Source organism: Rhodnius prolixus, unplaced genomic scaffold (genome assembly GCF_049639745.1).
Source record: "Rhodnius prolixus isolate KJV_2025 unplaced genomic scaffold, Rpr scaffold_5, whole genome shotgun sequence".
NCBI classification, from domain to species: Eukaryota; Metazoa; Arthropoda; class Insecta; order Hemiptera; family Reduviidae; genus Rhodnius; species Rhodnius prolixus.
Window position 1 is genome coordinate 44,424,355 of NW_027411624.1, and position 17,250 is coordinate 44,441,604.

Below are 17,250 nucleotides of genomic sequence, written 5' to 3' on the forward strand. Positions count from 1 at the left end.
AATCGTTATATCGTTCCCTAAACAATGGCGGAAAAAAAAGTTTACAGTCTGGTAGGAAATAATTGCGAAACTTATAAACAATCTGGGAAAAGAGTTTTAAAAACTTATAAATAGTAGTTTCTTTATAAGCTAGTTTGGGACATCAAAGTAAATACCTTCCATAGTACTTTGATCTTTTTAAGGAACTTTTTCAAGGTTGCCATGAGAATAGATTTCAAGGAGGAGGCCGTGGTACGTCGCAATAGCTTCCGTTCAAAAATGTCCATCCAGTAGGATCCCAAAATTTCCAAATTTGGGGAAAACTTTCATGAATTTTAGGAAGACCATCAAATTCTATTTTCTTGACTCACCCCTCCACCGTGAGGGACGTGTCTGTGACTTAGCAAACAAAATTCTGCACAATCGGAAGTACGAGGTTCGTTTGAAAAGTCCGTGCAAAGTCAGAGAGATAGCACCACTGGCGCGTATCGAGGTTATGTTTAGTTAGTAGCATCTCTTGGAAGAACACACACCAAGTTTCAGCCAGATCGGTCTATTTCTTTGTGTTTGGCATTCGTTTGAATCGAGGAAGTCGAGTGATTTTCAAATAAATGGACGAAAAAGAATTTCGTGTGTTGATTAAACACTACTTTATGAAAGGCAAAACGCCTGAGGAGACTAAAGAGAAGCTTGATAAACATTATGGTGACTCTGCACCTTCGTTTAGAACAGTTTATAAGTGGTTTCAAAATTTTCGGAGTGGCCATATGGGCACAAGTGACGCTGAACGTTCTGGACGCCCTGTTGAGGTTACTATTCCAGAAATCATTGATAAAATCCATGATATGGTGATGGATGACAGAAGAGTGAAGGTGAGTGAGATTGCTAGTGCTGTGGGCATCTCGAATGAACGGGTACATAATATTTTGCATCAACATTTGGACATGACAAAGCTATCCGCAAGATGGGTGCCGCGATTGCTCACGCTTGACCAAAAAGGAAATCGTGTGAAGCGTCGCAAGGACGGTTTGCAGCTGTTCCAGAAGAATCCGCAGGACTTTAAGCGCCGTTTCGTCACTGTGGATGAAACATGGATACATCACTACACTCCTGAGACCAAAGAACAATCTAAACAATGGGTTACCAAGGGGGGAATCTGCGCCAAAAAAGGCGAAGACCGTTCCTTCGGCCGGAAAGATTATGGCGACTGTCTTTTGGGATTCGCAAGGAATAATCCTCATCGACTGTCTGGAAAAGGGTAAAACTATTACAGGTGCATATTATTCATCGTTATTGGACCGTTTGAAAACCGAGCTGCAAGAAAAACGCCCACGATTGGCCCACAAAAAAGTCCTTTTCCATCACGACAACGTACCAGCTCACACCTCAGCAGTTGTGGTCGCAAAATTAATGGAAATAGGGTTCCAACTCGTTTCACATCCCCCCTATTCTCCAGACTTGGCTTCCTCGGACTACTATTTGTTCCCCAATATGAAGAAATGGCTGGCGGGAAAAAGATTTTATTCAAACGAGGAGGTGATTGCAGAAACGAATGGCTATTTTTCAGACTTGGACAAATCCTATTATTCGGAAGGGATCAACAAACTAGAGCAGCGTTGGACGAAGTGTATAAGCCTAAAAGGAGACTATGTTGAAAAATAAAAAAGGTTTACCCCAAAAAATTAAGTAGTTTATATTTTTGCACGGACTTTTCAAACGACCCTCGTATTTATAATTTAACACAAAATAAATCGTCGTTTTTTCGAGTTGTTATCGATTATGGCAATAATCGATATTCTTTACTTTTTTTTTTTTAACTACCACATTGCAGTCATTGTGATTTTGCGAAATTCGATTAAGTTGCACTTCTGAAATCAAAGGTTGAGTTGGCTATCCTCTAAAGCAGGGGTGGCCAATAAGTCCATCGCGAGGCCAGTTTTGGTCGATCGTCGATCGCCCGCAATGTCTAGGATGGAAAAAGTAAGTCTTATTATTCTTTCAAGATAAATTTTCCTGGCCCAAAAAAAACGCGAAAATGAAATATTGTAATCAAATAATCAGCCATACTGTGCATTATTTTAACAACTTTTTCATATTTACGAACAAATAGTACAACAACTTATAGTTGATAAAAAAATTAAATTGCATTTTAAGTTAGTAAAATTCTATGTTGAAAAAGTGTCGAAAAATCGAATTTTTTTAGGTACCTAAAAGCTGCTATCAAAAGTTGGGTCTGGAAATCTATTTTCTTCATGAGCCTATATCTTGAAAACTTAATAAGTGATTTAAAAAATAATATATTTTCTTTATCTACCCATAGCTCGCTGGAATGCACCTTATACTGAAACACAGTGTATAAACATAGTATGCATTTCACAACCCCTTAGACTATGCCTATCGACCTACAAGTCGATCGCGACACACTTTTAAGATAAAAAAAAAAAAATAGATCTTATATACAGAAAAGTTGGCCACCCCGGCTCTAAAGCACTATTTGCGTACAATGTACGGTTTTTATGTCCTACATGTTATAAAGAAGAATTGTTATGTGCTGCTAAAATTCCTGAAATTTGATGAAACTACCATTACCGGAAGTACCCCTTCCATGAATTTTTTAAAAACATTTTGATAAGACGACTCCAACGATTTCCTTTAAAGCTGATATCCTTGTTTGCCCCAGTGTTGGTCTACTACCTTTATTTGGGAAATTTTTCGAGGACAAATCGATTAAAGGGACTCCTGGAAATGAGATATTCTTGCCGTTAAAGTACCATTTCTGTACGACTTCCTTTAAAACCTTTTAATAGTATAAAAACAAATGCGTCATTTATTTTTGAAGAGGTTTAAATTTCTTGATAAGATGGCAGTGCATAGAAAACTTCTAAAGTTTCTCACATAGTACCGGAAGTATTACAATGAATTTTCCATTTTTTTACGAAAAGACCTCCTAAATTTCCTCTAAACTTCGTATTTTGATCTCAACTTTTTGGTTTAAATAATTTTTCTAGGAATAAGTTTATTAAATAAGTTCTTTTAGTAGGAGAAATTTGTGAGTGTTCACACCCTTTTTTTGGGGGTGTGCGTGTGTGTGTGTGTGTGTGTGTGTCTTATTTCGAGAACTGCAATCAACAAAGAGTTATTGAGCTAATTTGCTGTATTTCCATAATATTCTCTTTTTTTTCTCTGGCGATCTCTGAATAATATGGCGTCTATAATGATTATTGTGGTTTAGATTTCCAAGAAACTAATTGTAATAATATGTTTACGTCAAAAAGGAGGTCAATAACCTTCTCTCATCTGTATTTTTTCTTTAGCCATAACTGTTACCATTAAATATGCTAATTGATCTAAATAAATTGCAGTTTAATATTCGGGGATGAGTAAAGTATATATTAAATGAAGGTCGTCATATTTTGTCGTCCATTATTGACTGCCAGATAGAGTTGGCTGCACTGATAGTTTGCATGTATTGTTCACTTGCTTCCTGTGTGTGTGGTATTTTATTTAGGTCAACAGATAGTTTATAGATTAGAATTTGGCGTGTTTAATTGCTTGATCAAACTAATTATAGATTTAAACTAACGAACTTTTTATTGCTTTTATTTTATCTATTGCAATCTATTAAATTGATTGTTGATTTATTAATGAAATCTTCTTTATCGTCCAGTCTGTACGTCTGTTCGTATTGTCATGCTTAAAGGTTTCATTTAATACTTTTAATTTGTTGATTCAGTAAAAGTTAGCTTCAATTTACTCGGTAGATTCACGACGATTCAAAAGACTTTTTGAAAGTATCATGACGTACCGGAACCTAATTGATTTACAATCAATTTTAATTAAAAGGCTTGAACTAAAATTCTATTAATCTGTACTCTCACAATTTTTTTCTTAATTGATTGACAGTATTGGGTTCTGAAAAATATTACTTATAAATAAAGAGATATTTTTTTAAATAATTTTTTTATTATTTGCAATATTTTATAAGAAAATAGTTATTTATTTAACAAGTGCGGAAAGTAGTACTTTTCCTCACACGAGGCAGGTTTGCACGCACGAGCGTTGCGGAGCGAGGCGAGTGCAAGTGCAAATTGCCGAGTGTGAGGAAAATACTTTACACTCGAGTTAAATATTATATTTTTTCTGCAACCATTAGGGTTATTAACTAAAAAAAAACTAAACAGGAATCACTAGAATCCATTTTAGATTTCTATAAGGTAACACTATAACCTTTCTAACTGTTATAATTAAAAATATCTAATTATTTATTAAAGTATGATTTTTATTTCTATATTCATTTCAATTTCTATTTTATTTTTTAATATTCGTTTTTTAATTATTTAGTTACGTTAAATAAGCTTATTAAAGTTTTACAGAAAATATTTATGTTAATAACAAAACTTCTTATATCAAGGAAGCACAATAAAGTTTTTTCACTCACTAGTGAGGAAAGTGACACTAATGGGATTTTTTTCCCCTCAAGTGAGGTAAAGTTGGGCATTACATAGCTGATTTTAATTGAGTAATGAGAACATTCCTACATGGTTGCAGAAAAAACATTTTACAAATCTCTCTTGATGAAAGCATCACATTTTTTCGAAACGTTGGCAATTTTGAATTATTATTATTATTATTTTTAAAATGTTTTAAGGCACGTCAACATCTAAGGTTATTGGCGCCCGGAGCTTTTTTCCAGTGCACTGCCGGCCTCCGGACAGTGTTCTCTCGTTACAGACAATACTGTCTATCAGCCGGCCAGTGAGCTGTAAGAAGCTCCTAGTAAGAGAAAATCTAAGGGTCAGCAGCTGGATTCAAACCCAGGACCTCCGCGTGGGAATCCAATACGCTAACCGAATAGCTAATCCTTTCCCTTTATTATTAGTATTATTATTAACGATGTATTTTTATTTAACTGTCATTTAATGCATTGGAAAGAATATATAGCCTTTAGCTTACGTTATACATAGCTTGTAGAACCGTACATGTCACTGAATTGGCGCTTTAGAGTAGAGGAAAACCTAAATCACTTAAACTGCGTTAAAACGAAATTTTCATCTGTGCTTAGAAATAGTACATCCTCTTTGGTAGACATATTGTCTTAATATTCGCAGAAGTTCCTCCAAAACAGCTGTTTTCTTCGAACATTATCAAGGTAACCACAATCTCTGCCGCTAAGTCTGGCGGACTTATTTATTGTATTAAGTATTTTGTTGTTGTTGTTTCTTCTACATCTTATTTTTTTTTTTACAGTTTTTTTTCCCTCTTAGAAGGTTATTTTATGTTCTTTGTCTTATCTATATTTAATATTCAAATGTGGGTTTAAAAGGTAAACTCGTATTTTTTGTGAATGTAACAACATTTGTAATAAATAAGTCGAAATGTTTCTGTGAAACCATATTTAGGGCGGTTGAAAATAAATATTAAATAGCCTGCTCTTCTTTATGGTTTGATGTAAATCGTTGTTCTCAATTTTAGGATATATAAATATGGACGCTAGGGGGTGCTCTACATACACAAAGGGAGGGTCACAAAGGGCCGCCCTAATTTACTGGTTGCCGTGGCAACGTGTTTCCCTTCTTTCTTCAGCACCTTCTCTGAGCGCTCGTAACAGAATTTTAGGCCATTTAAATTAGTCTACCGAGTTATCAAAATGGAACAGAAAATTTGAATCAATATTTTGCTTTAACATTGATTTTTATTTTTGTTACTCGGAAAGTTACCGGATATGCGGAGACTTTTGTTTTTTTTTTTTTTTTTTGAGGTCAAAGGTGAGCGGAAGTTAGAGGGTAACGCCAGTAGCTCGGACTGCTCCTCATTGGTCTGTGGAGGGCCTCATTAAATGGCGGCTCTTTGAGCTAGGCGAAGTGGGTAGTTTTGTTGTTTATACATGCATAAGTACGTGTTTGTTGGAGCCGTCCTACGCCTGCATGCCGCGGTATGTGCACAGCGTACTGGTTAAGAATAGTTTCCTGAATGTTTGAAGGTCATTAAAGTGCATTATTATTGCATTTAGAATACGAGTTCCCACCTGCATTAGTAGATTGCCTTTGTTAATAGATTCAAACAGGTGAACCATTGCATACATTGCTAAAGTTTACACCCACCTACTTAACAGTAATAAAGTTGGATTACATTTTATTTGTTAATTCTCTTTCAATTTCTCTTGGAAGTGTTGCAATCGTGATTGTAACCGGAAATACATATTTTGAGGACTTCCTGAACACTGGTAGAAGTTTTTAGTGAGTGATCTGTGTATATATTAACAAAATAAAGTAAGTCAAAAACATAAAGTACCGGAGTTATCCGCTTATTGTGTTAACTAGTTTGGTGTTCTGTTTTGGTACTATTGTCGTAGTTAGGTGTTCTGTTTTGGTACTATTGTCGTAGTTTGGTGTTCTGTCTTGGTACTATTGTCGTAGTTTGGTGTTCTGTCTTGGTACTATTGTCGTAGTTTGGTGTTCTGTCTTGGTACTATTGTCATAGTTTGGTGTTCTGTTTTGGTGTTATTGTTCTAGTTTGGTGTTCTGTTTTGGTACTATTGTCGTAGTTTGGTGTTCTGTTTTGGTACTATTGTCGCTTCACATTCTGAGGTTTTAGGCGAGGCTCCTGCCTACCGGAAGTATGCCAATATTGTAGGAGATCTTCGAAATGATTTAACGTTCTTCCTTACACTTGTCACACTAATTTAATAACTATTAAATAACGAGACTGATGCTGCTACAGAAGTGAACTATGCATGCACCAAATCCTAACGACCGACAGCTGTGCAGCGTAAAGCCTTCTCTTTCGGATTGCAGCGTGTCTCACATGTTTGTAGAGAAATCCGTCTGACCGGAACCGTCGTTTGTGTAAGAGGTGTTAGTTTCGTTTTGCCGAAAACATGATACATGTAGTAGAGCAACGAATTTTCGTGAAATTTCACATCAAAACTTTGGTAAAACCGCTTCTGAAACTTGATCTTTCATTAAAAGAAGTTTATGGTGATGAAGGTTTATCACGTGCGCAAGTTTTTGAGTGGTTCAAGCGTTTCCAAGATGGCCGAGAAGACGTTGGAGATTATGACCGCCCGGGTCGCCCTTCCACGTCCTAAACGGATGGAAATATCGATTATAATTGAATCAACATTACTACCGTGAGTTAGGATGTAAAAAAAACGACCCGATTTGTGGAAGAACAAGTCTTCAGGTTTCTCCATCAAGACAACGCGCCGGCTCACACTGCACTGTCTGTCAAGAAGACATTTCTAGCCAAGTACAACATCTTAGTTTTAGGCCATCCGCCTTATTCGCCTGACCTCTGGCCCCATGTGACTTTTATCTGTTCCCTAAAAGTCAAATCTGCATTAAAAGGAACACGATTTCAGTCCGTTGAAGCTGTGAAAGAAAAAGCGGCATGCGTCATGCAGGAGCTCAGACAGAAAAAAACTTCCAGCACTGTTTGGAACAATGGTAAATTCGCATGGAGGAGTTGTAGGGATAGGGGAGGGGTGTATATTGAAGGTGATAATAACTAAATATGTATAAATTTAAAATAAAATGTTTTATAGCAATAGTCTCGTTATTTAATAGCCACACCTCGTTCGTAGATCTGTAAGTTTAATTTGGACCATTCAAATTCATGTAAGGACCCTTTAAAAGAGAGGGATGGATTTTTAGGTCTTCCGCTAAATTTAAGCCCTTTACGAAAGAGGACAACGTGCTCTGTGTTTCTTTTTCTTCCTGCAGAGACTTTTAGGCTGTCCCGTGCGATGTTGGTAGTTTCTTGGATCACTGTCAGTTGGGTTGAAGATCTTCCCGCTCAGAACTTTGGTCCTCCTGCCTCTTGCTTGAATTTTTTGGCTCCTACCATTCCAGTGACTAATCCCATACCTTTTTGAGAAATTAGGTAACTAGACCATAAAACTCACTCAATAGAACTCTCTCACAGGAACATATACGGGTGCCCTAAGCCGCATAAAGGTGAGACAGGCGCCTAATTTGGCCAACTATCCACTTCCCCAGAAAAAAACCTCACTAGAAGGTTATCGTTGGCAGAAGATACGGGAAGTGAAAATAAAATAATTACAGGTTCATTCATGCAACCATCGATCCAGTGAATAACTATCCCTCTCAATTACAAATACAATTAATAATCGATAATAATTTGAATACAATATCAATAAATATGTCAAGTAAATTATCTATATTTATTAAATTTATTCAAAATATATCTTCTTAGCAAATTATCTTTAATGAGTTTGAGCCAGCTATAATACAGCTGACCTTGAATATATAATAATAAAGAATCTTTAAAATAAAAAAAAAAAAACTAACTTCAGTTTGGAATGCCACCGTAATTTTATTTTCTTTATTTGTATTTAATAAATATTTATAACTTCTTTGGAGGCGATTTCATTGGTAACCTCAAGGGCGGATCTTGATAGTTTTTGATCTTGGTGAAATAATAGTAAAAAAATTAAAATTTAAGAAAACTAAATCTTGAGACTAATAAAATAGATTTAAAAAAATAATTTGTATTTAAATTTTATTTAATTAAAACAATTTTAAGTAAAATTAATGAAATAGTGGAGGTGGGGGATCAGCTGAGCGTGGTTAGCGTTTACTAGACTCCAACGCGGAGATTCTGGATTGAAATGTAAGCTTCTGGCTGCTAGATCTTCACTTTCTAGAAGCTTCTTACTGCTCACTGTCCGGTGATGGACCTGTTGCGAGAGAGAGCACTGTCTGAAGGCCGGCAGTGTACTTGTAAAAGCTCAGGGTTTCCAATAACTTTAGGATTTAATTAAAAACAAAAAAAAAATGTAATGTAATAAGCCAATGGTTGCTAAATATAATTAAATTAGATTCCTTTTCTAATCAATCCATATTTCTGTCAATGTAAGGGTCTTCCGTTGTACCGCTTACGGCAGCTTTTCCCAACCTGTGGTAAGCGATAAATAATCAATAATGGCGGACATAAAAAATTTAAAAATATTATACAGTAAAGTTGTTAATATGTACAGAGTAATAAGGTTAGTCTGTCTCAAGATATACGAGCAAATATAATAGCACATTTAACAGGATTAAATTGTCTTTCATGGAGTATTTTCCCAAAACCCCGAAAACACCAATAAAAATTGGATTTCAAAACCCCTTTCTATTATGAATGTTGTAGTATATTTAGTATGAAAAGTTATAGCCGAATTAGAATGAATGGAAGAAAATGATTAGAGAAGGATTACGGTGATTTTTAATTTTTGGTTAAGCTGTAAGGATGGCAGGAATAGAGTACTGATCCATCTTGAATATAGTAGAGGGATGAGTGAGTGAAGCGAATATGTTTATCCTTGTGAGTGATATCCTAGTGATAAGCACCTAGACGATGCTGGCTGTATGGCGAAAGCCAATGCCAAAAATAAGCCCCCCCAAAAAAGCCTTTTCTATAAAGAAAATTTAGGAAAAGCTACATCATTATCAATAAAAGATAAAAAAAAATTAATACAATTATCATGTAAAAGAACTTAAATGATAACTATTTAAAAGCTCTGCTTAAAGAGACCGAATTTTAATGAGTAAGCTCTATCCAAGCTACATTAAATTTAATTTAAAAAAAGTTTTAAAACTAAGATCTTACACTTTACAAAGTTTATAAAGTGAACTTGAACTTTGAACTCCTTTGTAACAGATCCATTGTATCTCTATACAAATAAAGATAATAATAATAATAATAATAATAAAGGGAAGGGATTAGCTATGCGGAGGTCCCGGGTTCGAATCCAGCTGCTGACCCTTAGATTTTCTCTTCCTAGGAGCTTCTTATAGCTCATTGTCCGGGTGATGGGCAGTGTTGTCTGTAACGAGAGAACACTCTCCAGAGGCGGGTAGTGCACTGGAAAAAGCTCCGGGCGCTAATAACCTTAGATGTTGACGCGCCTTAAATCATTAAAATAATAATAATAAAATAAGATTATCGGAATAACAAATTTGACGAAAAACAATCATTTTTACGAAGTATTTAGTAGAATTTAGCATGATGTAACTACCAAGTGGTACGCGAGCCAAAACAGGTTGGGAAAACGCTGATTTCCGGATATGAAATACAATTAGCCATCTCATTGGCCGGTCAGGACTAACTTTTTCAGCCAATGAGGGCGTCTTCACACACTTCATCGCTAGGACGGCTGCTTTGTCCGTAGTACAGCAGCATTCAAGGGCCTTTATAGGCGAGCCTTAACACTTTCTCTCCCACTCACCCCGTAAAATGTAGTTTCCTGGGAAACTGGGAAAATGAGATTGATATGTTCCTCGTTTAAGGAAAAAGCCGGAAGAAAAAAGGACCTGAAAATACGATTCGATGAAATGGTACTTCCGGTGAATAGATTTTTTTTGGGGGGGGAGGAGAGGGGATTACCTCACCAGAGTCTACCCAAAGAGATCTCAAAACTCTCTCAGGTTCAAAACTCAAAATCTGCTCGCTCATAATACTTAAACAGGAAATAAAAATCCCAAAAAAGGGGAAGAAATCGCAGTTAAGAGAACTACAAGAGTAATCTAGCGCCCATTAAACGAGAACGTCGCCGAGATCCATCCCCCACTCTAGAGCCAAATGATATTACATTGAATGTATAATGTGTCTGGCCCGAACGCGCTGCAAACTGTCGCCCGCGACAGTATCACATTGCCCTGCCGGCCTACCATTCTCTTGCAGTGTCTATTAATAAATAATCTCGGAATCGATTATTGTATTGTGTACAATAATGTGCTCTTTCAATCAAAATGTGAATCACGATACATCGAAGTACAAGTTATATGTGTTTGTCTGTCAGTGTGTGTTTGTGTGTTTTATTGATTTATCGATGCAGTTTTAAATTAATTGAATGCTTTTCAATATTTACCAATATCTAGTCAATACAATTGCCAGGTAATATCGATTATGTTTACTACAAAATATATTATTCATTTTTATTTTTTTTAAATTATACGCCTAATAATACGAGTAACAAGACGTTTGTATTCAATTATATTTTTATACGCACTGTGGTTAGTACTAAGTGTTAGTGTGGTACAGCAAGTTTGTGAGTCTGCCATCTGTAATTAGGTCAGATTTCTGAATTAATCTTGTTTCAATATATATATACATATTTCTTTTTAGCCAGCCAAGTATAGTTGATAGCCAATCATTCTGTGCTATTTTTTGAAATCATTTGATCAACGGAAAGTGTTCTCATACTTCCGGTTATTTTTTCGGAATTTTTGTAAATTGCGATCTTGTTAATATTTCCGAAATATCCGGTTTTGAGGTGCTCACAACTGGAGAAAAAGGAAGTCTTTAGTTTTCATAGAATATCTCGTAGTTAATTCAAAACTTGGTACCCCCCTAGTTAGGTACGGTTGTCGCTTCCGGTACTTTTGGTTTAGGTCGGAATTCGTCATCTAGGAAAGCGTTTTTACTTTTTATACATTTTTTTTTTTTTTTGTTGCATCCGGTACAATGTGGTGATTATACTCTTAGAAATAAAGTTGCCCTTCTGCAGGAGGACGTGATGAGAAAAGCCAACCACAGCTTGGACTCTCCTGGAATTATGATCATGCTGGAACTCAGCTGGAGTTCACGGGGGCCATTAACGTTGATGATTGCTTGGTCGGGGTGGGTTGAGCTCCAGAATTAGGATGACTGGATAAGATTACTGTAGGAAATAAGGAAATGAACGCGGATTAGTTCGGGACTAAAAGGACTCTATGGGGAGTATCGTTGGGAAGATTTGTATAAGAGCTTAAGATTGGAAGGTCTATTATCTGAGCTGGGCAAGTTCTTCGTCTTATAGAGGACAAGTAATTGGTACGCTGGTGGTCCTGAATATTTCCTAAGGCTTCAAGGGAGTCAAGATGTGCGGAAAGCATATCGGTAACATCCGCACAGGTAGTAATCATAGCATTAGGATGGATAGGGATGCTTGGTGTTTTTGCTAAAGTGAGTTTTTCCAAGATTTCCCATGGAAATGGAATTTTTTATTTAAAACGTTTTTCCGGTGAGTTTTCTTTGACTGGTTTTCAGAAAACTCTATTACTTGAGGCATGCTTATAAAGTACCACCCTACCAAATATAGATTTCAGAGCCATTTTTTTTAAAAGAACATCTCACAATACTCCGTAAAGTGTAAACTTCTCTCCCGATGGATCTGTGTGCCCCTGAGTGTATCCCTCCAAACTTCAAGATTTGCACATTCCCATCTCGAGACTTACATAACACACATGAACTCCCAACCCTTATTTATTTTTCTTGTTAATTTTCCGCAGTTTGCCGTAACATTTTTTTAAAATTAATTTATTTATTGAACGAACCATCATCATTTGAAATTAACATTGTAATCTTTTTTAATTAAAGTTCCATTTTATGAAATCCACCGGAAGTACGCTTACGTCTATCTACACGAAATCTTGATAAAAAAAAGTGCCCTAAGTCAATAGTTTATGAAGACTTCCTTCCGACTGGGTTATAAAAGAGATTCCAAATCGAAAAATTCCCATCGATCTTCCATCGGCAACTTTATATAATCTTTGTGAATGTTTCACACACCAGTCTTTTCGACAGGCAGAACTAGTGGGGACCTTAAATTAAAGCAACGTATAATAATTGAGCAGTGAAATCAGGAAATAGATAAAAGATAAGGTCTGATCATTACTTACTTCCTGGATGCTGTATCTAGGAAGAGGGTAGTTAAATAGAGATGATCTTCAATTAGGATGCGGGTCATTTTATTATAACTGAAGTACTCCTGTACCGATCTGTGTCAATGGAGTTTCGGTTATATTATTTTGGAATCAAAAGCGGTCATGTTGAGAGCGCTGTATTTTTTTTATATTAATCATGAAAGATCTTTCAATGGATATCCATGCGGTTGTTTGGGATTACCTTGGTCCTTAAGGGATAATTAAGTAGGCAGTTCCCTAAGGAATTCTCTTAAAAAAATTAAAGTGTGATTTGAGATCTTGCTTGTAAAGTGCCTCCTCATAAAAAAAGAGCTTGTTTAAAATGACGCACTTCCTTTTGCATGCCATACAAAAAAATTAGGTTCCTGTAGGTTCTTTTCAAAATAAGCTGGCCAATTCAGGCGTTTAGACTAATATACTTTACTATAAATTTCTCATATTAACCATTAAATAAAATCCAAGGCCTAGAGACCGATAATCGAAACCACTAAACCAACAATACATCTTAGCATTGCGGGTCTAGCCTATAACCGCCTAACATACTTTACTATAAATTTCTCATATTAACCATTAAATAAAATCCAAGGCGTAGAGACCGAGAATCGAACCCACTAAACCAACAATACATGCTAGCATGGCGGGTCTAGCCTCTTAACCGCTCGGCTACCGTGGCGCCTTCAAGCACTCTTATTTGATCTTATTTGATTTTGTAGAATTGTCTTGCAGAGTCGAGAACCGCTAACAGATAACAGAATAATTCTATACTTGTGTCTTCTTCTACTAACACATAAATTACTCTGTGTGTATATATTCGTATATATATATATATATATATATTACATCAGAGAATTGGTGAGATGTACGTATGTTTGCCATATGCAAACTCAGGGCTGGGTATGATTTACAATGGACAAGATAAGAACATCTCTCTCTCTCTCTCTCTTTCACTCACACAAACGCACGACACCCTATCTTTAGACACTGAGCTCACCACCACATTGTGCATGTATTGGTGCGTGTTATTATGTTGTAACAATTTCAGTAGTAAAATTGTTTAAGTTCAGTTCACTTGTGCCTTACTTATTTTTGAAATGTAAATTTTATTTTCATCACATTTCATTTTTTTTGGTCGGGGTGGTTTTGCTTGCTTAATTTTTTTGAGATTTGGTCCATTTTGAGTATGTCTACAGTACCATTCACTGCGGCAGTACTTACTGAGGGACTACCCATAGCTTGTAAGTAACTTAAGTAAGGACTTACGTTTCTAAGAATATGCTAGCGGTACCTTTTCTTAAACGTATTTACCGGGACAAGTAGTTACTGAAAATTCATGAGGGAACAGGATAATTTCCTGTAATTGAAAAACATAACTACTCCTGTATTCCCATCTAGTTGTCATACACAAGTGCAGAAAATGGCGCTAAAAAGATCGCAGTTCCGTTTGAATAGGAAGGAATGGGTACGGCGTAGACATTTCAAACCTTTATATACCTCTTCTTACTGTTGAGAATTCAATGAAATCGTAGAGAATTTTAGAGAAAAGTTCTCTCTATAACTGGTATAAATTGCGAAGTTTTAGCGTTAATAGTTAATGAGTTATGGAAGGTTAAATTTTGGAGGTTTGCAAATGCGTCGAAATTTCAATCCTTTATATCTCTCTTCGTACTGTAGAGAATTCAATGAAATCTTTACCGAATTGTAGAGTAAAGTTAGCTCTATAACTGGTATTAATTCCAATGGTTTTGTGTTAATAGTTAATGAGATATAGAAGGATAAATTTTGGAGGTTTGCAAATGCGTCGAAATTTCAAACCTTTATATCTCTCTTTGTACTGTTGAGAATTCAATGCTCTCTTTACCAAATTGTAGAGAAAAGTTAGCTCTTAACTGCTATAGAAGGCATGGGTAAGCTTGCTTATCCATGACTACCAATTTAATTTCTTTTTTTCCCCCCCCCGGGGCTGGCTACCAATTCTCTTTTCTTGGAAAAAAAGGAACATTCGTCCAGGTGGTCCAGATATTGTTCTAGAAGATTGGAATCAGAGAATTGTAATCCCTATCTTGTCCTTTTTTGATTAAAGCGTTGAGTTTATATGATCTCGGTTTGAAATTATGTTCCAGGAATAGCTTGGCGAATTGCACCAATTAACTGGGCAGGATAAATAAAAAATATTTCGGGCGATAAAAGGAGTTGTGATTGGCCTTCAAGCAGGGGTTGCTTCCCTTCTTATTTCTAAAGAAATCAGAAACTTGGGACACACTGCTATGCATGAAGCCCTGGGAATCACTTCTTTGTAACCAAAATGATCTGTCTCTTTACCCGTACTTCGATCTTGAGTAATCTGAGCTAAGCACCCTGACGGGTTTCCTCAGACGATGTAGAGTGAACTAAAAACCTGGAACGTAGTACACCACCTTCCAGCTCCTGAGGAAGATCGGGAGAATTTTGTTTTTAATCGCTTCAGCCCTTTTTTCCTGTACCTTTTATGTATTTTGCAAACACTTAAGATCTAAAATATTAATTCGAGTAATTTATTCAGATTGTTTTGAGATCGCGTTTTCTGTCTGAAGTGCTATATTGTAGCATTGTAGTATTATATATTGTATAATTTATGTATATTGTAGATTTACAATTTATAGTTGTTTTTACAATCCCTTTTTCTTTATTTTGTTTTGACATAATTTTTTGTGTACGTTGCCCCCTCCATCAGCCACCCTGAGCTAGAAATTCAATTCCCTACTTAATAACATATCATTAATTGTATCTCAACATTTATATAATTATATATCTGACAACGAATTCATTTTTACAAATTTTTTTTGGCCGACGTTTTGGACCACATATTTTTAATTGGTTATTCCTACTAATTTTATTGGATATTAATATTTCTGGCGGGTTTTACGTCAAAATACCAAATTAGGTGTCGTGGACTGATGAGGCGACTAACAAACATATTTTACTGTAAATTTCTTTTATTACCATTAAATAAAATCCAAGGTCTAGAGACAAGGGAATCGAGCCCACTAAACCAACAATACATCTTAGCTATGCGGGTCTAGCCTATAACCGCCTAACATACTTTACTGTAAATTTCTCATATTAACCATTAAATAAAATCCAAGGCCTAGAGATCGGGGAATCGAACCTACTAAACCAACAATACATCTTAGCTATGCGGGTCTAGCCTATAACCGCCTAACATACTTTACTGTAAATTTCTCATATTAACCATTAAATAAAATCCAAGGCCTAGAGACCAGGGAATCGAATCCACTAAACCAACAATACATCTTAGCTATGCGGGTCTAGCCTATAACCGCCTAACATACTTTACTGTAAATTTCTTTTATTAACCATTAAATAAAATCCAAGGCCTAGAGACCAGGGAATCGAATCCACTAAACCAACAATACATCTTAGCTATGCGGGTCTAGCCTATAACCGCCTAACATACTTTACTGTAAATTTCTTTTATTACCATTAAATAAAATCAAAGGCCGAGAGACCAGGGAATCGAATCCACTAAACCAACAATACATCTTAGCTATGCGGGTCTAGCCTATAACCGCCTAACATACTTTACTGTAAATTTCTTTTATTAACCATTAAATAAAATCTAAAGCCTAGAGATCGGGGAATCGAACCCACTAAACCAACAATACACCTTAGCATTGCGGGTCTAGTCTCTTAACCGCTCGGCTACCGTGGCACCTTATTGCATATTAATATAAGGTTTTAAATTGTAGAAAGGACAAGTCGTGTTATCCCGTTGTATGTACTGGGTTTAACGCCATTTCCCCGGTTCTGATGAATACCATTTCCGGTGGTCATTCATTCTAGTTTAGTGCAAAGAAAATTAACTGATGGCTAAATAATCATTGGAATAATATACATAAAAACAAAAATCTTAATTTTACAGTATTCTTGATGTTATTTTAAATAACCTGTACTGTGTTAGATGTTATGCTAAGAACAGAGATAACAGACCTTTAAGTAGAGAAGAGGAATTCCCGGAAACTACTCCAATCAGCGGGATTTCCCTAAAATGATAAGAGATGTTATTGTGATTAAAAAAAGCAACATTGTTTATCGTAATTTCTTATTATTTATAATTAAATCTCCTTTAAAAGCATTTGAGAAGTAGACAAAAACTTAAATAGAAAAATGCTTGTAGTAGCTTAATTAGAATTACTTAATTTGAGGAACATTTAACTGAGGATTCAGGTGGCCAAAAAGTCTTAATGTAGCAATCCGTTTAAAAGGATACCATATTCATAATTGGTACTATGAGAGGGTCAAAATTTCCCTCTTTCTTTCCAGGAACTCTTCTAAAATCAACCTACTGGACAGTACTAATTGCCCTAACTTTGGCAATTTTCACTTCTAAGTAAAACACTAAGTTTTCTTCGAATTGGAAATTTAAGTAACTCGTTTAATTCAACGAAAATAATTGAAGTATAAGAAATAGGAGCGTATTTTTGGTTAACCTTGAAAGTGACACTTAAGGGACCATCGGAACCCTAAACGTCGTAAAAATTGTTTACATATTTCGTTTATGCGCAGCCCATAGTAAGGGAAAGTAAAT

General features: G+C 35.8%; 1 protein-coding gene across 5 annotated transcripts in view; it reads left to right on the forward strand.

Annotated features, from left to right (window-relative positions):
- Positions 1-17,250, forward strand: part of for (cGMP-dependent protein kinase for) — a 334,414-nt gene that overhangs the window by 24,240 nt on the left and 292,924 nt on the right. The window contains exon 1 of one of the 5 annotated variants that reach the window (XM_074136018.1): positions 10,648-10,875. The exons of 3 other annotated variants lie outside the window; for them this stretch is intronic. Coding sequence is in view for 1 of the 2 variants with exons in the window: in XM_074136015.1 (XP_073992116.1) it covers positions 13,846-13,900 (55 nt within the window). In the remaining variant the exon portion in view is untranslated. Of the gene's footprint in view, positions 1-10,647; positions 10,876-13,751; positions 13,901-17,250 lie in introns of those variants that run through there. One more of the 5 variants, XM_074136015.1, reaches the window with a different exon arrangement.